At 49.0% G+C, this 27,096-nt stretch overlaps 1 protein-coding gene across 7 annotated transcripts in view; it reads right to left on the bottom strand.

The window, feature by feature from the left end:
* The window catches only part of pou2f2b (POU class 2 homeobox 2b), a 65,387-nt gene that overhangs the window by 9,125 nt on the left and 29,166 nt on the right, over window positions 1-27,096 (bottom strand). For 4 of the 7 annotated variants that reach the window (XM_076041007.1, XM_076041012.1, XM_076041009.1 and 1 more), the window contains exons 2-5: window positions 2,463-2,528; window positions 2,285-2,319; window positions 1,507-1,563; window positions 90-209 (exon numbers count right to left, since the gene is read on the bottom strand). In XM_076041007.1, coding sequence (XP_075897122.1) covers window positions 90-209; window positions 1,507-1,563; window positions 2,285-2,319; window positions 2,463-2,528 — 278 coding nt within the window. Of the gene's footprint in view, window positions 1-89; window positions 210-305; window positions 481-1,506; window positions 1,564-2,284; window positions 2,320-2,462; window positions 2,529-7,024; window positions 7,197-27,096 lie in introns of those variants that run through there. The other 3 variants (XM_076041006.1, XM_076041011.1, XM_076041008.1) reach the window with 3 other exon arrangements.

Genomic DNA, 27,096 nt, shown 5'->3' with positions numbered 1-27,096 from the left:
TAGACACACCACCATAATCACATTTTTGCACCACACGGCGGCGTTAAGCGAAGCAAAGCAGGAGCACGCTCCGAGGTTGCCTTACTTACCCCTGCGAGCTGGGAGCCGGTCAGCATGAGCTGCGGATGCTGCAGGGCCGTCTGGGAGGGAGTCGGCCCGTGAGAGAGAGGAAGGGCCGGGGACATCTCACCGCACTCCTCCATCTTAGTCTGCAGGTAGGAAAGAAAACACAGACGCACAAGAAAACAGAGGGTGAGTGCAAAGCAAGGACGCACAGCGGGAGCGTGCTCGTACACGAGTTTCACCTCGACATCTAAGATCATAACCGGCAGCAGTGACACATCGATCTGGGAGCAGTTCTGGGTGACACCCATGTCTGCTTCCTCACACACGAGACCTTCCTGCTCTTCCTCTCCGTCTTCTTCTGCGTCTCTCTGCTGTGTTCTGCTCTCCAGCTCAGCTCAGACTAACTGTCAGCTGCCTAATCGCGCCACATTTGGGACACCTGTCATCTCACCTGGCTGCCCCCCCGCCCCCTTCCTCCGGCTCCGCCCCCATGCTGGAGACTGATTGGATAACCCCGTGGCTGCTTTTAAGGCTTTGCTGTTTGAGAAACTTGTTATGTTTTCTGGGTTCATATTCACATGTGTGTTTTATACAACAAGGCTTTATTGCTTTTTTTTTGTTCATCATATCTTAGTAATGTAGTTCCATTCATGTTTTGCAATTTTATTGAGTCAACATCACTGATTGACCCTTATTTTAAAATTAATTAATTAAATGTTGTTTTGCATGACCCTCTTTTGTTTACAGAACAGAACTCAAACTATACTCTAAGAAACAAGTACCTTTATTTACCAGCCACTCCAGCCCCCCCCCAGTCACTCCCTCCCTTTATGTGTCGGGTCGCAACACCAGAAAATGGTAACATGATCACGATTGTGTTTGCGCTCTTTGCCGGGGGAATGACAGTTAACTAATCTGACGTTTTCCTGCACAAAAGGACAATCTTTTTCCCAGGATGAGACATGTTTGCACTGCAGCACTGATTTGCATATACACTGCGATATGCAAAGTCGCTTTTTTTTTCTTCTCCTTTCTCTTTTTTTTTCACCCTCTCCGTGAGTTTTTCGGCCTTATGCTTATTCCGATTGTGAAGGCGCTTTGTGAGGCGAGAGTGCCACTACACCACACTGAGCGTGTTTACGTTCAAGGCTGGGCTGAGAGTCGACACATTATGAGGCCCAACGTCGGGGCGCCACAAAGGAGCAGCCCAGCGAGCGCCGTTGAATACGGAGCTGAGGCAGCTATACAGTCAATACGGCTATTGTGCGGCTCCAAAACACAAAAGAGACACAAACACGGGCCAGGGTTATATGCACAGACATGCACAGGCAGCCCAGTGACACGGAGACACACACATACACACACACACACACACACACACACACACACACACACACACACACACACACACACACACACACACTCACTCATCGGACTCACCTTGTTGCCACCAAGCGTTGGTGAAAGAGGAAAGGGATTGATTTTCATTGACTGAGCCTGTGAGAGAAAAAGAAGATCTCGTGGTCAGGGTTTGACAAAAAGAAACTACACCAAACACAAAACAAAATGATCCAAACAAACATTTGATCTATCTACAGAAACAGACTTTCGTAGCTATTGCATTTTGGTCTGCAGTCATCAGTTCACTACTGTGTTCACAGAGGCTCTGGTGACATTTTCTAATCCACAAAACAGCTCTGGGGTTTTGCAGCGGGAACTCACTAGCGAAACAGTGGAAGCCTTGGGGAAAAACGCTACTGCTGCACTACTGGTCACATGGCATCTGCGTCCGTCAGGCCACCGTTAGCGCCACGCTTTCAACCGCAACCATCTGCAGTGGCCTCTAAAGACAGGCGCTGCGCTCGCGTGGCTCTTGCAGGTACTGCAACTTTGCCGCCAAACTCAAAGGCTAGCACGGACGCTCACACAAGATGAAACGCTCTTTCTTGGCAGCGGAATTCCGAGGGAATTTCTTTTCCCCTCCAACCTCTGGCTGCTCCGGAATCGCTGCGTGGATTAGAAAATGTCAGCAGAGCTTCCGCTGATCTACTGGTGAGTGGGCGAAGGTTGGGTTTGAGCTGAGCGAAACCTCCTAGCATCTGTGCGAGAGAAACCTAAGATAAGATTCTGACCTACGCCGATCTGCTGGTTCTGAGAAAGAGAGTGAGATGAAGTGATAAAGGAATTTGCCAGCACTACTTTTTTTTCTCTCTCATACCTGGTGATTCGATTCAGGTCCATTCCGTTCTGAATCTGTGTAGGCGGGGAGAGGAAAAAGTGAGAAACACATGAGATCAAATGGCGGGAACAAGGCCAACCTACTGAGTGTGTTCACTGTGCACGTGCTGAGGCACGTGCCCCTTATTTATTTATTCTTTTTTCTTTCTTTTTTTTACCTGTGCCCTCCAGCGGTGAGTCGACCCCGACTTTCTCCACCTCAGCTGGCTTCGACATCCTGATATCTGTGCGAGAAAGGAAAAGGCGCGCATGAGCAACAAGTTGTCTTGCAAAAAAAAAAAATCGGTCATAGTTTAAAGGAGGGAGAAAAAAAGTGGAAACAGAGCAATTGAGAGGCGCGAGGCTGGCGATGATCATCTTGATGACAGGGGAAAGAGGATCTCCAGGGCTGGTGTTTTAGGTCACAGACCTACACACTGTACACGGAATCATCCGCCACATGCGTCCAGCCCACAGTCATTCATTTTTTCCAAACACACAGCACACAAGTTGTGGGCTGACCAAGATGTTTGCTGGTGCTAAATTTAAACATGTTCTTTCCGTGGGAGGAGAAAGTCAGCCCCGCAGCTATGTGTCATGTTGTGTATCATGCGGGGACTGTCCCGACAGCACTGATATCACAGGAGGCGACATGAGAAACTAAATAGATAAGATAAAATAAAATCAAAAAATAGGGCTTGGTTTAGAGGCCAAAAGGAACGGGGGAGTCAGCGTGACAGACAGACAGGAGAGTAGAAGCCACGGGAAGGCGTGTGTGCGTTCGTGCGTGCATGTGTGTGAGAGCTGCGTTTATCTGAAACCACAAACTGTAACACAACTCTTTGTCATGTTTGTTTTAGACATTTTCTCTTCTCTCTCTCTCTCTCTTTCCCTCTCCCCCTCTCTCTGACATACACACACACACACACACACACACAAAAACACACACACACACACAGACACACACACACACACTCACGCACGGACGTGCTCGCGCCCCTACTTCCCTTTTGTGAAAACATGCAAATGTAACCAACGACCAACTAATTATATCTGCCACCTGCATAATAAACTCTCAGTCTCCCTCCTACTTTTCTTTCCTCTCTGTGTCTTCGTCTTCACCGCCATGTCAGTCACACACACACACACACACACACACACACACACACACACACACACACACTTTAACCCCCCCCCCCCTTCCTCATCCTGCTGTTTATCATGCAGCTGCACATAGGAGGCTATGGCCAAATTATCACCCTGGTCTGCCTGCCGCTGCTCTGTAATAAACTCATAAATGTAGAAACTCCTCGAAGTTTCACTTTCTGCTGCTCCAGTGAGTAGCAAACGCTCATGCTCGAGCATGCATTTCACCATTGGGGGGCAGCAGTGGCCCATGAAAAGAAAAAGAAAGAAGAAGAAGAAAAAGAGAACAACCCAGGCCTGCTCTGATGTCCACTACTGGAGCCTGGTGTCAGAGTCACAGGCGTGGATTTTTTTTTTTTTTTTTTTGTGAAAAGAGATTAAAAAAAAAAAAGAAACAACGGATGAAAACGAGACCCTCCCTTGCCAAAAAGCAGATGTGAGAAGTGGGACGAATACAGAGTCTTCTTTGAGGAAGAGGGAAGTTGCCGTTCGGACGGGCTGGGATCAGCCTGAGGTCAGGAGACGCACACATGGACTGACCCCAGAATTTCCCTCCGCTCAAAAAACCTCTCCAAATAACACGACTCTGCTCGGCCACAACCGGCTCCAATCTATTAATGCTGTCACGCTGTGGTTATTCCACCATTGCATGTGGCTCCTGTTGTGGCATCACACCGGCTCCAAAAATGTCCAGTGTTGCTCAACCTCAGGCGAAACCTGCTGAACCTGCACCAAATTTTTTTTACTCTTGTGTTTATTTAAAGGCCCCTTTGTGCGAGACTCAGTGGCATCTGACGGAGGGGAGGCAGGTCGCAAAGGATGAAGGTCATTAAACACGTCAACACATCGGCCTGCGACGTCTGGTGACATCTTGTCTTATTGATTCATTTATTTTGCTAAAATCTGAGCAGAACTTCGCACTGGAGTTCTGCGGCTGCTCATTATGTCAACATGAACTCTTAAAAACAATCAAATGAATCATGATTCATTTTAGTGACTTTATCTAATTGAAAATATTTTAAACACTATTTAAATTCCATTCCATTTCTTTTCAACTGCCGCAACCCCGGACCGTTGGGACTCGGAACCGGCCAAAACAAACTTGGGCGCCCGCAGGGACACGGCGGCACTGATCCCTCTGACAGAGGAGCTGGACGGCGTGAGGAGAGCGTGAGGTCCCCAGAGTGCCGCCTGCCGCCGTGGTGGACACAGCCGTGCATTGATTCATGGTGCGAAGTGGCCTGCAGACAGTAGCGCGGCGGACCTGTGGCCAGTAATACAGTGGTGGGACAGTATATCAAGATGCTGCGTCTCTTTCTCACTTCCCCTCCCTACTTCCCCTTGTGCCGGGTTGAATGCGCCGTGCTAAACCCAACACTTACTGTCAGTGGGGCTATTAATATTAGCCTGCTCTCTCATTTTGCCGTTCCCTCTCTTCATGCTGAATCGTTCTTTTAAATAAAGATTAAAAAAAAAAAACAAAAAAAAACAACAACCTCCATCTGGTTTCCTGCTGCGTGCACCAAGTCACGGTTAAATAATCGTTACAGAAAATGACTGTTTTCAGGATTGGTGTCACCTTGGCTCCTCATTTACTTCTGTTAAACAAACAAACAAACAAAAAAAAAAAACAATGTCAGGTTGTCTTTTTAAAAAAAAAAGAAAAGAAAAAAAAAGACATTAACCGAGGCCCGCCTCATTTCTTCCACCGTCGAGGCGTTACGGCATACATTAAGCTCTGGGTTTTTATCTCTGACCTGGCGAGAACAGCTGCAGCTCCGCCGTCCTCACCGTATCCCCCTCACTCCGTCTAATCCCTTGTAAAGAATAAATGATGCAATCAAAGGGAACAAGTAACAACAGTCTCTGCGCTCACTTTGGACTCTTTCTGTTATTCTCCTCTGAGTATTTTGGCCGAGATGAAACACCCCCCCCCCCACCCCCCTCACCCCCCCCCCCCCCCCCCCCCCCCACACACACACACACACAACCCCACTTGTCCATACATCCACCCGGTTCTGTCCGGGATCCTGTGGGCTGTCAGGGCTGCATTTACAAGCTGAACAAAGCCCCAAAAATCTCGATTGAATGTTCTTTTTTTAAAAAAAAAATAGATTTGGGAGCGGCTGATGGAGATGAAAAATGTAGTGATGTCAGAGTTTTGGCAAAAACGAAAAAGTGGGTAAATTACAAAAAGTGAAAGAAAACCCTGGGATGTTACAGCTGCTGTCAAATTGTCGAGGGGGCTGAAATTTTAATGCAGTTTGTGCTTTTAATTTGTGACTTGAAACTTGTAACTTCAAAATATAATCAGCGCACAATTAGTTTATAAGAATCAAATTTAGAGAAAAATCTAAGAACTCATTGCAACAACTTTTTCAGCACATATTTAGTCATAATTTCTTTGTTTTCTTTGCAGATAGTTTTATCACTTACTCAACAAATGCAGATGTGTTTTTGGATCAAAGAAGAGAAAGATTTTATTGATGATGTTAACATTAGATTAGAGAAAAGTTTCATTAATTCGAATTGAATGATTTACTGTTAATCTGGGTAGGAAAATCCCAGAATTCTTTTTTTTAGTTTTGTTGAATTTAAAAGAACTCCAAAAGTTTATAAATAAGCTAAACGTCTCATTAAATGTAGTTGATTTAAAAAAAAAAAAAAATGCATTAAATATTACATTTATTGATGATGATAAAGAGTTGGGAATTTTAAATTTTACTCAGCTCGGTGCTGCCAGCCTGAATGATAACCAAAGGTCACACAAGTGACCAACAGGTTGAAGGAGTGACTCACTGCAATGAATAACTTTTTCAAGAAATTATGCAGAATGCCCCCTTTTTAGGGAATCATAACAGCAAAATGAGGACAAAGTAATCATGAACCAAAATGACATTTTGAAATGAATTTTGTTCGCTGGTGAGTCACGCGAAAACCTGCAGCACTTTTGTTCTGACGGTGAGTCAGTCAGGCATCTGACAGGCAACTGACCGTCACAACCGAGTAAAAGTCTCAGAGAAATGCACTTGAAAAAAAAAAAAAAAACATCTTTGAATTACTTGACGAGGGTAGCGCATGCGATACGCGTTCATTCATATTCTGAATGAAACACATCCAGCACATACGTTGCTACTGCTGCACTTTCTTCCACTTTACATTTCTTTACAAAAAAAAAAGTTATACGTGCAGCCCTGCACAGTTAGGATTGTAGCACCCAGTGTCGAGCGCAAACAACAAATCCCACACAGCCATAACTGTGGCCCGGCCAGATGTCTGACCTTTCCCCATCTGTCCATCCATCCATCCATCCATCCGTCCGTCCGTCCATCCCTCCCTCCCTCCCATACACTTTGATGTTACCTCATTAGCGGAGCCTGTTAGACCCAGTGGCATTAATCATCAGTATAGACACTTCTTCTTCTCCCGCTCTGTTTGGCTGCACGTTCTCCCTCTGACACACACACACACACACACACACACACACACACACACACACACACATGCTCTCTCTCCCTCACCGCCAGGCTTAATTGGTCTTGTTAAATGAGCGGCAAAGCAGAGGAAAGGGACGACTGTGCAGACAGTCACTCACCTGGCAACCACATACTGGAGAAGTCCTTTGCCGCTATTGCTGCCGTCTTGGTCATATCTGTGTCTGTGTGAGCGAGCGTGAAAGTGTGCACGCCGCGTTAAAGAACTCTACCTCTCATTCTCTCTCTCTCTCTCTCTCTCTCTCTCTGTCTCGCTCGCTCGCTCTCAAATCGAAAGGGTGGAGTTTATCAAACTGTACGGCGGAGCAGAGTGTCAGAGTCGCCCTCCCACCGTCAAGGCCCCACCCCCACTCCCCACATCCTGTCAACAGGAAGTAAGCCTCAAAAGAGTAGGAACTCGGCACACAGGAGAGCTATATACAAAACGCGGCAGAAAAAAAAAAGAAGAAGAAGAAGGAGGAGAAGAAGAAGAAAAGGGGAGCGAGTGGGTGAGTGTGTTTGTTTGTGTGAGAGGAGGATCGGAGAGATAGAAGAGATAGACAAGGCGAAAAAGAGGGGGTGACGGCTGCAGGTGGAAAGTGATGGCGCGGCTGGAAAGAGCGACTCACACACACACACACACACACACACACACACACACACACACAGTCACACTAGAGAAAAACTGCATGCTGCCTGGGCCGTGTGGCGTGTGTGAGAGATACGAACTTGCGACCTATGACCTCAAGCTTCAGCCGACTGAAGCTGCTATTCAGCCTAATGCTGCTGCCGCCGCTCCTGCCGCTGAGGTGACGTCTCAGCCGTGAGTCACACGCGGGGGTCAAACGTGTGCGTCGTGCACCTCGGGGTGGCCGCGCGTAGGCGTAGGAGGCCTTTGAAAGGGTGGAGGTGTTCACCGACGCGAGGAAAAGATGCGAGGCATCCACAACGCTGGGTTCCCACGTCCAACCCCAGCGGAAGGAAAAAGCCGGTCACCGCATTCACCGTACCACCGAGGGGACGAGGTCGGTGTGAAAGTGGAACAGTCCGCAGGGTTAACCCGCCGTATCTTTTATCTGACACCGACTGGGGAGCTGGCAGATGGAGAGCCGATCAAGAAGGAGAAGAAGAAGAAGAAGAAGAAGAAGAAGAAGAAGAAGAATGAAATCAGCTGAGTTGCTGCAGTTGTTTCAGTACAAAGACCGCCGCCTTTTTTTTTCTTTTTTTTTTCATGTAAACGCATCTAAAAAAAAAAAAAGCGCAGAGGCGCCTGCGCTGACAGTGTGCCGAGCCGACCACAAGATGGCACTCTTGATGTGCTGAACCTCTACCCGCAGCTCATCTGCAACCCCCGCCCCCAACCCCACCACTCCATCCGAGTTCACTAATTCTGACGCTAACAGCAGCAGAGTTCCCAAGTTTAACCTCATGAATAATGTATGCGCTGATTTACAGCAACCCAGTGTACCGCCGGACCGCCGGACAGACAGACAGACAGACAGCCACTCAGGAGCGTAGACGGCGGAGGACACACACACACACACACACACACACACACACACACACACACACACACACACACACACACGCACGCACACTTTTTCCAACCATTTCTCACAAACGCAGTCGGGACATTTGTGAAAACAGGGGGTGTCAGCTATATAAAATGAATGAAAGAAATGCTGAAAAAATATTGTGCCAACATTTTACACAAACACTGCCCCCCCCCCCTTTTTTTTTTTTAAAGGTCACTTGGAAGGTTTGGAACTGAATAATTACCCTTCTCATCACGCAGGAGCAGTTGGATTAATGTTAAATCACTTCAGTGTGTAACATTTAAACAGATACATTAGCATGACATTAAAAACATGTTTGTCCAATGAAATCATTAAAAATGAATGACTTGTGTGTTTCTGTTGTTAATTAAAATGTATGTGTACTTGTGGAACATCTCTAAAGAGCTGATTATATTGCTGCATTATACTATGCCACCATGTGTTTGCAGAAGCCCAACACCAGGATCTGTTTAGAGATTTTGCCCCAACACCACAAATCAAAAAAAGCCAAATTCTGAAGAAACGGACGTCAGAAAAAATAGATTGAAATTTCTACTACCAAGCATAAAACCACATAACCATAACATCAAACTAACAAAATTAGCAAAATAATTTTTTGGTGTAATAAACAATAGCTGGTTAAATATTTTTGGTGACTTTTTTTTAACTATGCTTTTTTTTTCTTATTCTAATCAAACATACTGACAGTAAATCAGGCCCACAACTGCATACTTAGTGCTGGGCAGACCTTCATTTATTTGATAATGATAATCATAATGATGATAATCTTGGCTTTCATCTGGAGACATGAACACACACATTGGTTTGCCTACTTGCAAGTAATCAGGTGAAGGAGTGTGTTTGCCAATGTGTGTGCGCGCGCTGCGGGCCGGGCCTGTGTGAGGACAGTGACATACTGCACGTTGGGGACGGCGTGTATGTGTGTGTGTGTGTCAGGGTCAGAGGTCGTCTCTGCAGCCTGGCTCTGGCCGTGACCTTTGTTCAAACTCCAATCTACTCGCATAACTACCGCAGTCATGCGGGATCGTCTGTGTACTAGTTTGGACATTCGCAATAGGCAGCTTGATGTGCTCCGTGTGTGTGTGTGTGTGTGTGTGTGTGTGTGCGTGTGTGTGTGTGTGTGTTTGAACTGAGTTCACGGCCGTGAGGAGGGTCTTTATTCCACAACAAGGTCTTGGAGGAGACTTGGAGGATATTGTGCTTATGGTAAATTAAAGTTTCAATGCACACATCCATCACAGGTGAGGTGTGAGTTTGTTTTTTTTTGTTTCTGTTTTTTTTTGGGGGGGAGGGTTAGAAGTGATAAATTCTAAAATTAGCAAATTACGAAATTGTGAGCTATAACTTAAAGTACCTCAAAGCGGAGTGTTTCATTTGGCACCGAGGGCTGTTTGTGCGATGATAATGTTTTTGTGTGTGTGTGCGCCTGTGTGTGCGTATGCGTGTGCGTGTGTGCGTGTGTAGCTGGACCCCAGGGAGAGGGATGGGAGGAGGCTGAGGCCTCCAGAGTGCCATCAATCACTCCACTGTCAGGGCGGGAGGTAGAGTCAGGGGCGAAAGACTGGGGGTGTTACGCAGGCAGAGGAGACAGAGGAAGAGGGAGGAAGGGGTGATGAAGCCGGGGAGGAGGACGGGAGGACAGGGGCAGGAAAACAGGTGAGGGACGGAACGGCAAGGAATAAAAAACGAGCGGAGGAGGAGCGTTGACTGTGGGCGAGGCGGAGAGTGCGGGGGCACGACGGGACCATTCCGAGGTCCTCACACTGGTTTAATACACTCGTATAAGAGTGTGTCCTCCGACATCCTGTGACACACTGCGGGACTCATTTATACTGGACATCCTCTTTTTATAGAGGAGGACAAAACACACGTCGGTCATAAACTCACCAAACCCCCCACACACCCTGGACCTCAAAAAATATAAGTCTGGCGCGCGCGTGTGTGTGTGTGTGTGTGTATGTGTGTGTGTGTGTGTGTGTGTACAGGTGTGGCCCCTGGAGGAAGGATTATAAACAGGAGGTCTAACTATGTGGCTGAGGTTTTGTATGAGGAGCAACAGGGGTCAGAACACACAGACACACGCCAACACTCACACCAACACACACACATACACACACTATTGGCCATCAGGGGACCTCTGCCATCACAAACACACACACTCCGCCGCCGCCGCCTTCACAACACCTCCTCCTCTCCTCTCCTCTGCTCTCCATCGCTCCTCTCCTCCCTCCACCATCCCTCCCGTGGGGAGCTCGTCCGGCCAGACACCTCTCCATTTCCCGCGGCGCTGCCGACGGTTGCAGCTCCAGCCCCTTATCTGCCGTCACCGTCCACCCCCTCTCTCCCGCCACCCGCCACCCGCCACTCCGCCGCCCTCCGTCCTGCTCTCCTGGCACGAGAGCCAACAAAAAAAAAGAAAGCAAAAGAAAGTGTGTGCGTGTTGGTGGGTGGTGGTGGTTGGTGGTGGGGTTGGGGGGCGAGGACAGGTGGCGGGAAGCGGAGGCCTTCTTTGATGGACTGCAGGATCGCCGAGAGCCCTCCACACTGAACCGTTCACTTACATAGACAAAGGCGGCTCCTTGTGGGGGTGAGGGTGGGGGAGTCGAGGGTGGGGGTGGGGGAGTCGAGGGTCAGCCATCGGATTTTTTATTTTATTTTATATGGCAGATCCCTCACATTTGGGTTCTATATATTTGCATCTATATAAGCATATATGTATGTACGCATGTATGTACAGTATGTATGTATGTATGTACATACATACTGTACATACATACGTATATATATATATGCAGATATATATATACATATATAGACATATAAATTCTGAATTTATAAATATAAATACATATGTTTGTTTATATTATTGATATATAAATATATATATATATATATACATATGTATGTATATATATATATGTATATATATATATATATATATATATATATATATATATATATATATATACATATATATATATTTTTTTTTTTTTTTTACCAAAGCCCTCTATCACCATCCTGCTGATTTTTCTTCTTCCACCAGTTGAAACTTTCTCCTCTCCTCCGTCTCGTCCTCTCTCAGACCTGCTGGTCAGCAGCAGCTGTGACATCACCGGCCACTGTTCTCTGCACCGATTGGACACTCGGCCACGTTGCCAGGCAACAGCAGTGAAAGGTCTCGGTGCGAGCGCGCGTGCTTTTGTGCGAGTGTGTGAGTGCGGTGCGTTTGCGCGCGGGCGCATGTGTGTGTGTTTGTGTCTGTTTATGGCTACGTGAGTGAAAGGTGTGCGCGCGCGCGCGTGTGTGTGTGTGTGTGTGTGAGCGATTTTCCTCGCCTTGCCCTTTATCTGTGCATGAAGAATGATCAGAACAGATCTACTTCTGCGCTTTATCTCACATCAAAGCATACGGACGTGGTTCGGGCTCCCTCGACTCCGCCGCCGCTGAAGTCCAGGCATGTGTGCGCATCGTATTAATGAAAGAGAAAATATGGCAGCGACGTGTGTGCCTGTCCGCGTCCGACCAAATAAATGTGTATGTTCATGTCAAAAGTGTACGTATCTAAATGTGTGTGTGTGTGCGCGCGCGTGTGTGTGTGTGTGTGTGTGTAAGCCCCCGGGAGCGGGTGGTTATTGTATCTGACACAGCGGCTCTTTCTCGCGCCTCATATTTCTGGGCCGATCGATTCCTCTGACTCCCGACAAGACAATAATCGCACCTCCCTCTCTCACTCCATCACTACCATTATTACTGACCTCCCCGGGGAACGAGCGGTGGGGGGGGGGAGTGGGGGGTGGAAGGAGGAGTAGGGGGGTGAGGGTATGTGGGAGGGGGGGAGGGAGGACGGGTGAGGGATGAGAGGGGGACGTGAAGTTGACAAAATAGCCCACAATGATGTAAAAGCACAGACGGACGCCTCCAAAGCGACGGTGCACTCAAAAATCGGGAATTTCACCCATTTGCTACTCGCCCCGATGTCGATGGAGCCTCGTGGAGTCGCGCGTTCTCATCCACGTAACTGATCTGGAGTTTCGCGGCTGGACAGAAACCCACCTCCCCGCAAAAAGCCCGGCGCTACTCCACGTCGCCTTCGTGATGTCACACAAGCGCCCACGTTTCGAGCACAAATAACACATTTTTATGGATGGAATTCTTTTCCTCTGTGAAACTCTGGAGCTGTTCCGTGGATTACGGGAACGTTGCCGGAGGGGTTCGCCAACGAGTGACGCTTCAAGTTTGGGCAAAACTCTCCCTGTAGGAGATGCCGGGACAGAGTTGTGGTGAGAAAAGGAAGGTGGGAGCGGAGGAATTGAGATGAGGCGATGGAGGGATGAAGGGAGTCCAGGTGAGAGTGTGAAAAGCGGGGAAAGCGATTTGGGACGTGACACCCGCGCCGGAGTGAAAAGAGGAGGAGAAGAAGAAAATGCCGACGGGCATTTAAAAAAAAAAAAAAAAAAAAAACACTCCTCAGAGCGACCAGACCATTACAGGTCATACATGAAAAGAAAGGGCGGACGCGAGCGAAGGAGTGCAGGGAGACGGCGGAGCAAACGGCAACCGACGGGACAATAACGGAGGGAATTAGCGGAGGAGAGATGAAGGATTCGCACTATCTTCTTCTAATAAAGAGAAGAGCGAGAGACAGGAACCGAGGGAGGGAGATGGAGGGGGAGGGGGTGGGGGGCAGGGGGGAGGGGAGGTTAGGCTGAGGTGAGAGACGGAGAGACAGAAATAAATAGAAATGTACGCACACACGCACACATACACACGCGGAAAAAAAGGGTGGCTACAGCAGCTGCTGCTGCTGCTGCTGCTGCTGCTGCTGCTGCTGCGGCTGCTGCGGCGGAGGTCAGCGCACAGAAATATTATTAAATTGACAAGCATACAATAGTTGATTGGCAGCTTGAGTCCCGCACCGCCATTCAGCGAAGAAGAATGGAAGACACACACGCACACCTACACATTCACTGGACAATCAACGCATGCAGAGATGTAGACACATACACACACACACACACACACACACACACACACACACACACGCAAAGACACATTTCTGTACACACAAGTTTCTTTTGTCCGTTTGGTGTGTGTGTTTGTGTCGATATGAGTGTGTGTGTGTGTGTGTGTGTGTGTGTTTCTGTGCGTGCGTGCGCCTCCTGTCACTGCCCGGCGCTTTGAATCCAGATTACAATTACAGTAATTGGCTCTCAATTCAAAGGATTGTTGTTTGACCCCCCTCACCTCTCCCTCTCTTCCCCACCACTCACTCCCACCCATTACCCGCCACCAACCCCCCCCAAACCCCCACCCCACACACACACACACACACATACACACACACTCCATCACTCCAAAACACACACACACTCACGCACTTTTTGCCTCCTCTTCCTCCGCCTCATCAATATTCCTACACCTCCTCTCTACCTGTATCGCCACATCCATCCATCTTTCTCCAGGTGAAATCCTCTCCTCCTCTCCTCCTCTCCTCACCCCTCTACTCCCCTCCATCCCCCCGCCACACATACACACAGACGCACACTTTATCCCCAGATATCAACGGCCTCACTCCCTATTTCTGTCTGTCCATCTCTCCCCCTGGCTGCCTTCCTTCCTTCCTTCCTTCCTTCCTTCCTTCCTTCCTTCTTTCCTTCCCCCACAAAACACTCATTTCTGGCCTCTCTTTTCCTCTTTCTTAGTTTTGGGGGGAGAGAGAAAAAAAAAAGGAGATTCTTTTGTGCACTTTGCTTATTTATGCCGTATTTATTATGGAGGGATCTGCTGGACTATGCAGCCAGGGGTGCGTATTGTGCATTTGGGGGGAAAACAGTGGAGTGAAGGAGATAAAAAGAAAAAAAAAAAAAGCAGGAAGAAGGAGGCAAGCAAAAGGGGTGTGTGTGTGTGTGTGTGTGTGTGTGTGTGTGTGTGTGTGTGTGTGTGGGGGGGGGGGGTGATGGAGGTGGTGCTGATGGTGTGTTGGGGGAGGGGGAGGGGAGGTGGGGCTGAGGAGGACTGGGGGGAGGAGGAGGAGGGGGTGAGGAAATTGGTCTGGCTAGCGGAACAGCTTTTCACCTCTCTCTCTCCCTCTCTCTCCCTCTCTTTTTCCCTCCCTCCCTCCCTCCCTCCCTCCCTCTCTTCCTCCCCCCCTCTCTCTATTCTGCTTTGTATTCTGCAGAGATGACAGGGGGAAAGCTTTATTGCTCCGAGTTTGTATCGATCGGGGCCCCTCCAAGGGGGGAGGCCGGGGGACGCGCTCACAGGGCCCTTTCTCAGCGACGGCAGCTCCCACTCCCAGCAGCTACCCCCCCCCGCCCCCTCCTCCCACTCCTTCTCCACCCCCTTCCTCTCCTTCTTTCCTCCGCCTGCTCGCCGGCTCGCTCTGAAATTCAAATTTTCAAGGCTCTTATTCTCAAAGGTTAGTAGGGGGAGAGCAAAAAAAAAGAAAGAAAGAAAGGTAGCAAAAGACGGAGAGATTGAATGAGAGAAAGAGAGGCGCGGGCGTCTGGCTTCCTCCCCTCGACCGAGGTCCTGAATGGAGCGGCGATCTGATAAGCGGAGCCCACAAACACAAACAAGGGAGGGAATAGAGAAATAACGGAGAGCCAAAATGGATAAGGGGAATATATCGAGCCCTCCCCGTCTCCCTCTCTCCTTCCACCGGGCTTCCCATTTCCTCTCCTCCTTCACCGACGTGCTCCCTCCCTCCTTGTCTATCCTATCTTCATTTCTTGTCTCGGAGGGGAGAATGATTTTGTTGACAGCTGAAGAACGAGCCGGCGCTCTGAAACGCGCATAAATCCAACCGGTTCTGTCCTCATTAGAAGGACCCATGGAGAGAAGAAAAACCACCAGAGAGAGAGAGAGAGAGAGAGAGAGCAGGAGAGAGAGGGAAGAGCCCGTGTAGCTGCGCAACTCTGATGCTGAAAAGAAACATTTTTTTTTAAACCAGATACATAAAAATAGAATGATCACCTCTAACATCAAGCTTCCTACACCAAAAATCTGGGAGTTCAATTCTGAATTCTTTGTTTTCGGGGGTGATGGGAGGCGGGGCGGGTGGGGGGCGGGGTTGTTTGGACAGGCGTTAAATAAAAAGGGGGCAAGACCAACTGACCAAACACTTGACTCGCACGTTAAAGACATTAAAGAGCTCATGTGTGCGCACGCACACACACACACACACACACACAGACCTATTTATTCGCCAACAGCATGCGCGGAGATGCGCCGAGGCTGGCTGGAAGAACAGATTGTCCATCAAAGGGGGTTACGGGGGTTCAAGTCCATGACCACGGGCCTCGAGGAAGGTTAGGGGGTTGCTGGTTCAACTCCCAGGGGGATGGGGGGGAGAATCCCTGCTGTCTCCCCGTTTGGAGCCCAACCACCCCCACCCTTGCCAAAAAAAAAAAAAACCTTCAGGACAATACAAGCCCTCCACCCCCTCCACACACACCCTTCTTCCTCCACTTCCTCCTCCTCCCCTGGCTGCCGGCCCTTTTAAAGCCCGCTTTAGTCTCATCGCACACGTGCAAACCCCCGGCCCGGCCTGCAGACGCTCTCCGAGGAGCCTCAGACGTGCGCGGCCCCTCGACACGTCACGCACCCCGCGATACATTACAGATAACTCGCCGACACACCGACGTGTTCACGCCGGCCCGGCACGTTGGCGTGGACCGCGGCGCCGCTATCTGTTGTTCTCCCGATACGCCGGCGGTTCATTTCTCCCTCACGCCGCTCCGTGATTGAACCCGACGCCGCGGCGCCGCGGCTCCTCCTGTGGTAAAAACCAAACACTGCCGCCTCGGCTGTCGGTGGCGGCAGATGTGAGTGGATATGAGGTATTTGTGTAAACATTGGATACATATGCTGTGTGTGTGTGTACATATATATATATATAAATATATACAGTCATTGATATTGCCTGTGTGGTTTTATGTGCAGCTCCAGATTTATTTCAGCGATAGCACCTTGACATCAGAGACTCGCGCTGCCCGTCCCATTCACACTGGAGTACGCACATGCAAACACTGATGGGTACAAGCCCAGAGCGGGTGCACATGCACACACACACTCACACGCGCACACACAGATACACGAATGCTTACTCACAGTCTGTGTCTTGCAGGCCTGCACAACCTGCCTTGGTGTGTGTATGTGGATGCATTATTGAGCATTATTGAACATACTGTACTTCTTTTTTCTGTCAACCCCTGTTTAAATTTCGTTAATATGAATTACTGTTGTCCTGTTATATATCCTGTAAGAAGTTTCCTCTTTTTAAACTGAATTTCAGAGCAGTTTATGACCATCCGTAGGATTTGAAAGACTTCTGGGTAAATGTAACGTCGGCGAGCTGTTCTCTGGGCGCAGGTGCTCTCAGTCGCCTGGAAAAGGAACTGCCCTTTGTGACATCAGAGAGGGTCGACTTCCAGAACTGAGTCTTTTACCTCATGCATTCTGAAAAGTGGAGCACGCAAAAGAAGCAAAGGATGGGGATTTTAGTAAAATGATCATGTGGATTTTTTACGAAATGTGAGGTTATTAAATTTTGTGTGAGAAAAGTCCAAATTTAAAACAAAGATATTTAAAAAAAAAAAAACAGACCTGATCTTGTAACTACGTGGGCAGCTGTAGTTGTGTTGTCACATATTGGGACCTTTCCTTTATTTGAAATTGTCTCTTTATTTGGAAAGGCAAATTTCCATTGCATACATTAATTACAAACTTAGTCATTCAAGGACATATAGAAAAACCATTACATAAGGTTCATTAGAACTTGTCCATTTTGCCTTTCTAGTTTTTTTTCCTGGACTGTCACTTGTTTGAGTTGAAAACAATTACGATAATGAAACAGAACAGTAAAGTGGGGCACGGCACCACTTTAGAACATCCAAGTATCAGAAAGGAGGACTGGCTTGTACAAAACAAAAGTACATTCATGTGAAATCAGATCTAATTGTTTTTTCCGTACTTAGTCCATTTGGACCAGATCCTATAAAACTTTTTTTTTTTCATATCAAGACCTTTTCATGGCTGAGGACACCGAAAGACTGAGCACAGGCCCGACACGCAGCACGTTGTCAATTTTCTGCGGCCCGCAAACTGGTGAAAAACCGCCGCACGCAGCTGATTAACCAAACGGGCCACGCGTGAGGCCGCGGCTAATGGCGGCTAAACCGCAACACGACCGCGGTGTGTGTTTACAAGCGCAGGGCGGGCGGGCCGGGCCCCGACTCTCACGGTAATCGATGAACGGGGGAGGAAAAGGGAGGCGGCGGGTGAGGCAGGGAAGTGTGCGGGAGGGGGAGGAGGAGGGAGGAAAATCGGTAAAGAAAGCAGGTTATCTCCCGTCATTAGGGGAGGGGGAATCCCCCGTCTGAGGGGTGGGGGGGTGAGGCGGGGGTGAGGGAGGACCGGAGTTCATTGATAAAACGGGAGGGAGGTGGGAGGGAGAGAGAAGGGGAGACTATGTTTGGCATCAAGAGAGAGCAGACAATTATCTGTATTGATTAGAGCGGCCCAGTACTGTGAAGACTGAGAAAACTATGACTGGATCAATAGAGAGGGAGAGGAGGGGGAGGTGGAGGGGGAGGAGTGGAGGCGAGGGGGGGGGTGGGGCAGAGAGAAGGGAGTTAGAGGATAGACAAGACCAACGGAGAAACAAATGACGCGGCTAAAAGACAAATACGATGACACGGCTCGCGAGGAAGAGGCGCTTTGTAAAAAAGCGCAACGCCAAGTCGAAGAGGAGTAAACAGGAGGGGGAGGGGGAGGGGAGGGGAAGGGGAGGGGTTCGATGAAGAGCGCCGGCGTTATATTAAACTGTCGATGTCACTATTCTGTTTGTCACCGCGACCACAAGTTCATCCACAAACGCTGCCAGCGGAGATCTTTCACCACGGCGGGCAGGGCTGAGAAATAAAGAAATGCACAGTACACAGTATAGACAAAGACAAAAAACCAGTGTGGCAATGCAAAACCAAGCCTGGTGGGAGGCTGCCTTTAGACCAGGGGGCGGGCAAACTTTTTGACTGCTGGGTCACAATGGGTTCCAAAATTTTGACAGAGGGTACGGGAGCAGGAGCTGATGGATGGAGTGTTTTGGTGACCAACCTCATAGGAGGAAAAAAAATGTATCATGGGATCTGTAGAAAACATGTGCTTTAATGTCAATTGAAAATGAACCAAAGCAATGTTACTGCAAAATATGTCCTTGAAGCCCTACCGTATTTAGCTCTTTATTGAAAGGACTCCTAAAACACGGGGAAATTGATGATAGCTATTTTATTACTTTTTTATTTTTACCATTAATATGATTTCTTCAATTTTGGCGGGCCGGATAAAAAGTTGGGCCGCATATGGCCCCCGGGCCGTAGTTTGCCCATGCCTGCTTTTAGAGGAACCAAAAATGGAACCAATATCAAAACGAAAGCTAAACAGAGACGCACGTAACTTAAAGCAACCTTTTAGAAATTTCTTCTTTAAGAATTTTTTTTTTTTTCAAAGGCCCACTATGTACTATTTAGTTCTAGCTACTGGCAATGAAAGCATGTTATGATATTCATCATAATAACGGATCTGGTCCGTTATTCTAAATCATTTTTTTATTAGTAGGGATTTAAAACACCATTACTATTTGTAAGTGACTATCTGACTAAATGTATTGCATTTCCTAGTGGATCATATGAGAAGTAGATCAAAGTGAACTGTACACTCCACCCAAATGTTTTTTTTTCTTTGTTTATGCTATTATTAACCCTATACAGCTGTTGGCGAAATTTGCAGACTCTTGGACTTTGCACATGCAAAAAAACAAATTTGATAATAATTAAAAAAAAAAAAGAGAGAGGACGAAGCATGACAAAATAAGGAATTTCAGATGGGGGAGTTCAACATGTATTGAGAGGGGGCGGGGGGGTCAGCGTCCAGGTGGGAGGGCCGAGCTGCAAGGTTTGATTTCTTATCTGGCGGGGAAAAAAAAAACCCAAAATGGTGGAAGGAGGCTGCATGGAACACAAAGGGACACGAGGGGGAAACAGCAGAGTGACAAGGTCCGGAGAGTAAAAACATCCCGCTGGCAGGCAGGCAGGGAGGCACACACACACACACACACACCCCTAATCACTCCTTCAGAGTGTGTGTGTGCAAAGGCCCACTCACCACACTTCCGGTTACCCAAGCAAAACACACACACACACAACACACACACACACACACACACACACACACACACACACACACACACACACACACAGACGGGACCTTATCCGTCACTCCGTATAGCTGATTGAACGCTACACTTTGATAGGATTGCGCCTCCCACTCTCTCTCGGCGTCTTCTGACACTTGCAGAGGGGGCACGTTGTCAGAAAAGGTTTATACAAAAGCAAACAAATAGATGAAAAAACATAAACTGAATGAGGCCGAGCGGGGCTGGATATTGAGGAAACCTTTGGTAAGGGCAGAAAATGTCAGGTCTGACAAATGACCTTTTAAGCATGGAGCAGATGTAGAGAGTTGTGTACTCTGTGGACAGCGGGCAGCTCCACCGTCTGCGTCTCGGCAGCCGCTGGATAGAGAAGCCACACCAGGTGTGTTTTCCGTTCACCTTGAAATGGTGCAACTTAAGTGTGCAAAAAAAACTCCCAAATGCATTAAAAAAAAAAAAAAAGTTTTTACAGTTGAGCGTTTCAAAAACGGGAATACATTTCGCAAACCTGCAGTCTGTGGACCCTTTTATCCACATTAACTGGTCACAAGACACGGGGGAGATTGACGTTTATGAAGTAGTATGTGCAAATCAAATTTGATTTTAAACAGATCAGGAGCTTTAATAGAAACGTTTCAAGAAGCTACGGGAAATGCTACGCATTTGATGACGGCGAGCGCAGTTGTTGCGGCAGAAACGAACCTGCTGAAAATTCAGAAAATTCCCCTTTGGAATGACAATAGATATAAAAATAATTTCACATTTTTGTTCTATTGACATTTTAAAAAAACGGCGCCATTCGACGATAGAAACGCCACGGTAAACCGACACAGCTCCCACGCCAAAGGCAGCCCAAGGGAAGGGAGAAAGGCACGAGATTTACTGCTGATTTACAGTGTGACACCATCCGATCCCTCCCCCCGCCTCCTGCAACTGGCCCAAGAAGGGTGGAGAAAAGGTTACAAAAGGTCGGTTAAGGAGAAAAGGTGGGAAAGATCCTGACCACGCTCACATCTCGGCTTGCACGGCGCTCACAATAGAGCTTCTCCACGTGCGCTCATCGCTGCTGGATGGTGGTTTAAAAAAAAGAAAATAAAGAAATTTCTTTGGAAAAAAAAGAAAAAGAAAAAGAAAAAACCCTCACATTGTTGAGCGGCAGAGAATAACCTCGGCTCCACGGTTTAGCATTAGCACGACCCACGACGACGACGGGGGAGGAGGGGAAAAAAACTGAAAAAGCATGTTGATGGACAAAGAGAGGGCGATATAGTGAAAAAAAGCCAGCTGTTAATGTGTGTGGGTGCGGCCGAGGTCATTTCCAGCGAGGAAGCCGCGAGGCCCGGTAAGTGGATTGAGAAATTGGAGTTAGCGCACAGCGGCGCGCAGTAGCAGCGGCGGCACTTCTGTCTTTTGAGGCGTCGCTGTAATGAACGCACACACACACACACACACACACACACACACACACACACACACACACCCATGCGGCCGAGCCCACAGGAAGAGGAGCGGCGTACCACTCTGACCTTGGCAAACTCTCATCATCCCTGCAGACCATGCATTGTACACAGACACACACACACAACAAAACACGCACGTATATACTCGGCAGTGGAAGGGATGCACTCTATCTGCCCTCCTCCTACTTCTGATCAGCATACGATCGCTAGATCAAATACCAGCAGCCGCTGGGAATAAATCATGCAAAAATATCTCATAATAATAATAATAATAATAATAACACTAATAATAATAATAATAATAATACTACAAAAAAAGCAAATGTATCACCAACGGCTCGATTCCGCACATGGCATATTTACACTATCATATGCATATCAAAGGCGGCGGCTTTCTGCATGCAATATAGATTTGAGATATTATGCACGTGATCAATATCGGCCGCTGAATAAAACATGCCGCCGGCTTCTGACGGGCCGATTTGAAATGGAGATGCTACTCGAATAACAAAAGGCTTGGGCGAGATTGGCCCTGAACCTTCCACATACCAGCAGTTCACATTTAGACGCTCTCACCTGCACTCTCCATAATGCATGAGCTGCCTGAATATATATCACCGCTCGCTAGCACACACACACACACACACACACACACACACACACACACACAGTAGTGAGTGTGCACTGACAGGGGGGTTTATGTGCACTAGATAGCCACATGTGCCTTCGTTGGTCCGGGTGTGCACGTACACACACGGGCAGTACACACACACACACACACACACACACACACACACACACACACACACACACACAGGCATACACACAGACAGAAGATTCTAAGGTGACAAAAGTGAGAAACACTGAAAGAACTTTGCTGTAATTTCGCGCCGCTCGACAGCCTCGAATGATCCATTTTAGATTTACTAGTATGGGATTCCGCCGGCGGAACAAGGACACGGGCTTTGATTGCTCTGAAACATGTAGCGGCGGCCACATCTCCGCAATAAATTGAGAAATAAATAAAGAAATAAAATAAAAAGGGGATAAAGAGAGACGAAGACAGACTATTTTTCTGCTTGGATAAAATGGTGGGAGACACACTGGCGCTTAATCAAAACACCGCAGAGCCACCCTGAACTTGTGGGCAACCAGCAGCAGGAAACAGGGTCACAGATCTCGTCTGTGTGTGTGTGTGTGTGTGTGTGTGTGTGTGTGTGTGTGTGTGTGTGTGTGTGTGTGTGCATATGTGCGTGTGCGTGTGCGTGTGCGTGTGCGTATGTGATATCCTGTTTGAAAGTGGGGTTTGTCCACTGGCTGTTCATGTTGTTTGTGGGCTTTCAATTAACACACACACAGGCGCGCGCACACAAACAAACACACACACACACACACACACACACACACAAAGCCTTTCCCCAGTGCAGACGATTAATGAAAAGTTGGAGAAGTAAAGACAGCTGATCGGCTGCTATTACAGGCGGGGACATTACGGCGGGGCAGCCTGTGATTTATGCCACATTACACCCTGCGGACGGCCAATAGTAAATATGCATTTACAGGGTCGTATGTCTGTTTTAGAAGACAACTGAATTTACTTACGTGCTTCCATCCCTCTGCCTCTCTGGCCCTGCCGGTCTTTAACCTTGGCCTCTGGTGCTTTTCCCAATTGCAATAAAGCCTCTTCCTCCTCCTCCTCCTCCTCCTCCTCCTCACCTCTGTCCCCTCCCCTGCCCTTCCCTCCCCTCTCTCCCTTTTCTTCCTCCTCCTCCTCCTCCCTGTCTCCCTCTGTCCCCCCGGCACCGCTGTTGTCCACTGTTCCACTCATTCATAGTAAACACTATTGATTTTCAGCAGGGAAAATAAAAAAAAAAAGGCCATGAATTTTAATGCCCCCTATCTGTCCCCTTCTCCATCTCTTCCTGCTCCTCCCCCCCCCCCCCCCCCCTCGACCCCCACCCCCACAGCTTCTTTCCTGAGGGGAGGATAAGGAGATGGGGATCCTCTGTGTGTGTGTGTGTGTGTGTGTGTGTGTGTGAGTTTAAGGTAGGGTGGGGGTATCGGGGCTGCATTTCTCATTTCCCAGCTGTGCCTCTCTCACACAACTGCTCCTTCCGCCTCACCCCCAGCGCCTCCCCTCCTCCTCCTCCTCCTCCTCCTCCTCCTGCGTCTTCCACCCATCACGCGCTTCTCTCCTCCGTCCTCCTCTTCATCCCTCTGTCACCCCCCCACACCCCCTTCGCACCCGCTATGACTCTCGGGAGTGGGAGCGACACACACACAGACTCACACTTAAACAATCACGCGCACACAGACGCACACCACAAGACACACAATGGCCCCCCTCGGTCAAGGCCGCGCGCCGGCAAGGCAAACACATGCATATAAATGCCCTGATTTACACACAAAACACAGACAAACACACACAGAGACAGATAGAGGCATTAACGGTGACAACAGCCAATCAGCAGCGGCCAAATCAAATATTTAAATTTCCTCCTTTTTCCATCAGCCTTCCTGTCTCTTTCCACTGACTTCCTGCTCATCTCTCCAAACATTGATGGAGGCGCCACACACACACACACACACACACACACACACACACACACACACACACACACACACACACACACGCTCGGCCCCCCTCCTCCCTTGTCTTTCCTTCCTCTGGCCGCCCGGCCGGGAGCCTCTCGCTCTCCCCTCTCCACTCCGTGCGTATTGATTTTGCTATAAGCAGAGTCCCGTTTGCGACAGGTTAGCACCGTCAGACAAAGGCCGACTTCATCAACCGGCGTTAAACACAGGAGCCACGTCCTCAATAATCACTCCATCACACAAAAGGCGATGGGATGGCGGGAAGGAGGAGAGGGAGAGAGTGGGGCAGTATTGACAAACGGCAGCAGGAGAAAGGAAGTGGAAAGACGAAAAGGACGGCGGAACGTCTCGAGGAAGCCCTGTTGATTATTTTTTTTTCAATGCTTCAGAGTGGCAGGAAGCGGAAAAGGACAAATTGTCGAGTAAAAAAAGTTTTTTTTTTTCTTCTAACAACTTGCAACAATCCGTTCCACCATCTATACATTTCCTTTCAGCCAACCGTGTTGGCACAATGCACCTAATCCAAGCACCAGGAAAACATTCACAGCAGCTTCAGCAAAGTCTAAATAAAAAAAATAAAAAAATAAAGCATTTTTTCCTCCACCTCATTAAAACCGCCAGCATGTCGACTCCATAAATGGTGTCTGCGCGCGTGCATGTGTGCGTGTATGCGTGCGAGCGCCCCGGCCGTGCACGTCAGACGGACGGTCCTCGCCCTCCACTTAATCTCCCGCCCCCTAATTCAGAGTGTACATTGAGCCGCCTAATAGGATGTGACTGGAGCGCCTGCTGCAGCGTTAGCCGGCTAGCCACTAATGAGCGGGCCGCCCGCCATAGCCGGGGAATCAAAGCGCCTCATCAGCGCTCCTAATCACCGCAAACTTTGTTATGGGGGCCGACGAGCCTACAACATCTGCTCCCACCGACACTGGGTGCGTTAACAAACGCAGCGCAGAGCTGGAACTGCTCACGTGTCCGCCCGGGAAAGACCGGTGGAGGAGGAGGAGGAGGAGGAGGAGGAGGAAGATGAGGAAGAGGATGAGGAAGAGGGGGAGAGAACTTCCAGCACAACCTCGAATTTAATTGCTGCAGTTTGTGCTGCGAGTTTATTTTTTATTTGTTTCTTTTTTTTTTTTTTTTTACAGAGGTCAAAAAGGAAAAGCCAGAGTTCAAGTCAACTGTCAGAGCCACTGCCGCACCCACCCACCCCGACCCACCCACCCTTCCATCCCCCATACCCCCCCCCCCCCTCCTTTGTTTCCACTTATTAGTCACACTGCCGCTCGCACTGTTCTGTGTGCTTCATGCTCCGAGTTGCGGCGGGTGTTAATGTTGCCCGTTTATTGAGCAGCAGGTGTGCGGACAGCGGGCTTCCCTGTCTCTTCAGCCCCCCCTCCTCCCCCTTCCATCACTGATCAAAGCACTTCCTTTCAACCACCACCAACACCACCACCACCACCACCAACACCACCTTCTGCTGCCGCTGCAGCTCCTCATCGCCTCCTTCACCTCGCCGCTGCCCGCTGCCCCTCCCGTCATAATTTGACTGATGATTACACTTGTCACTCAAGGCAGCATGTGGCCAATTAGGAAGAGGGACGATGGGGACGAGGAGAGGGGCGGGCAGGTTGTGATGAATGGGCGAGGGGAGGGGTGGCGGGGAGGACATTTCGGTTACAACTTCTCGCCGCTCTATTCACTCAGGTGGCCTTTTTAGCTCTTAGGGTGCGCGGAGAAAACAAATATTAGCTTCTGTTCAATTTTCCTTAAGAGACTTGAGACACATCCAAGAGCGGCTCTCTGGGCTCGGCCGGCTGCGGCGCCGCGGCCTTGTTGCGCACTCTCTCGGCCACTCCGCTGTCCCTCCGTGTTCCAGGGTAATCACAGACTAATTTAAAGTCACTTTTGTACACTAGCTCTGGCTGGTGGTTTAGAGTGCGGCCACAGACTAGGCTTTTATGGGCCTTAATGTGTCCTGCAGACACTTTGGCAAGCGGGCTGCTTGAAGCCAAGATGGGAGGAGGAGGAGGAGGAGGAGGAGGAGGAGGTGGAGTGCGAGAGAGATAGACAAGGAGAGAGGAAGGGGAGGAAGAGGAAGAGGAAGAGGAAGAGGAAGAGGAAGAGGAAGAGGAAGAGCAAGGCGCAGGAGTCCGGCAGCGGCGGCGACTTAACCAGCCTGAAAAAAGGGGGAACGAAAGCGGATGAAAGAGGAGGGAGGGAGCGGGACGGGCTGGACAAAATGGACAGAACACGGGTGCGTCAAAGGAGAGGGGAGAGAGAGGTCACTTAGTCACTCCTCCGGCGCCCCCCACCCGGCTACTCCTCCCTTGTCCCCTTTACAGGCAGACAAAGGGACAGAGGGGTGCAGCCCTTGTACAGGGGAGGGAGGGGCCTGCGCCTCCCTCCTCCGACAGCCGTCCTTTTCCTTTATGCCCCCCGCCCCCCCCACCCTTCCCATCTCCCCATAATTTACTGGCAACCAGGGAATATCGGGCGTGGACGGCAAACGTAAAGAATAATTAGCCATACACTCAAGCAAGCAGTAACACTGAGACTAGAAACAGCAGTAATAACAAAATTGCTGTAAATGATTTCAATAGAATCCTGCTCCAATATTCTGCCGCTTAGCAGTGATGGAAATACTAAAAAAAAAAAAAAAAAAAAATGCACTATGCACTATATGCAGTGCAGGAGGGACTGCGTGAGCAGGATGAGAGGCAGAGTAGGTGCAGGAGTACAACAGATTAATTTCAGAAGAGGGCGCTCACGCCAGGAGGAGCAGGGAGGAAACGGAGGGATAAAGAGAAACTAAGAGAAACGAGTGGAAAGAGATTAAACACGCATTCGAGCCTGGAACAAAAGGGGCTTTTTGGAGGGTCTCTTGTCAAAGCGCATGTTTCTACGCGTGTGAGTGTGCGCGCGTGTGGGTGCACTGGCGGCGACACTGGCTTACAGCCGTGGCGCTGGCGGGCCTCTTGCAAGGGGGCCGATCTGGCCGGGCACTCTGAAGGACGGCGGCGACACCCCGGAGGTTAATAGGAGCTCTTCATTACCATAAATCTTATCAGCTAAATGAAATGGAGAGGAGGACCCCTGATTTAGCTGTTCGCTCCTCCGGTCCAAGGGGGAGACACCCAATCAAACCCCCCCGGGTTTTATTGGCTTTTTTTATTATCTAAATGTACTGGCACATGAGCGAGGTGGCCGGGGTGACAGCTTGTGGCAATCAACAACAGAAGGGGGGGGTGGGCGGGTGTGAGTGTGTGTGTGTCGGGCGGGGGGGGGGGGGGGAGAGAAAAAGATGTGGTCGGTGGCCAAAAACATACTGTTGCTGCGTTTTACGAGAGCGC

Source organism: Nelusetta ayraudi, unplaced genomic scaffold, assembly GCF_046127955.1.
Source record: "Nelusetta ayraudi isolate G7.1 ecotype Tasmania unplaced genomic scaffold, CSIRO-AGI_Nayr_v1 ptg000063l, whole genome shotgun sequence".
Classification (NCBI taxonomy): domain Eukaryota; kingdom Metazoa; phylum Chordata; class Actinopteri; order Tetraodontiformes; family Monacanthidae; genus Nelusetta; species Nelusetta ayraudi.
This window is presented reverse-complemented; position numbering and strand designations above follow the sequence as displayed.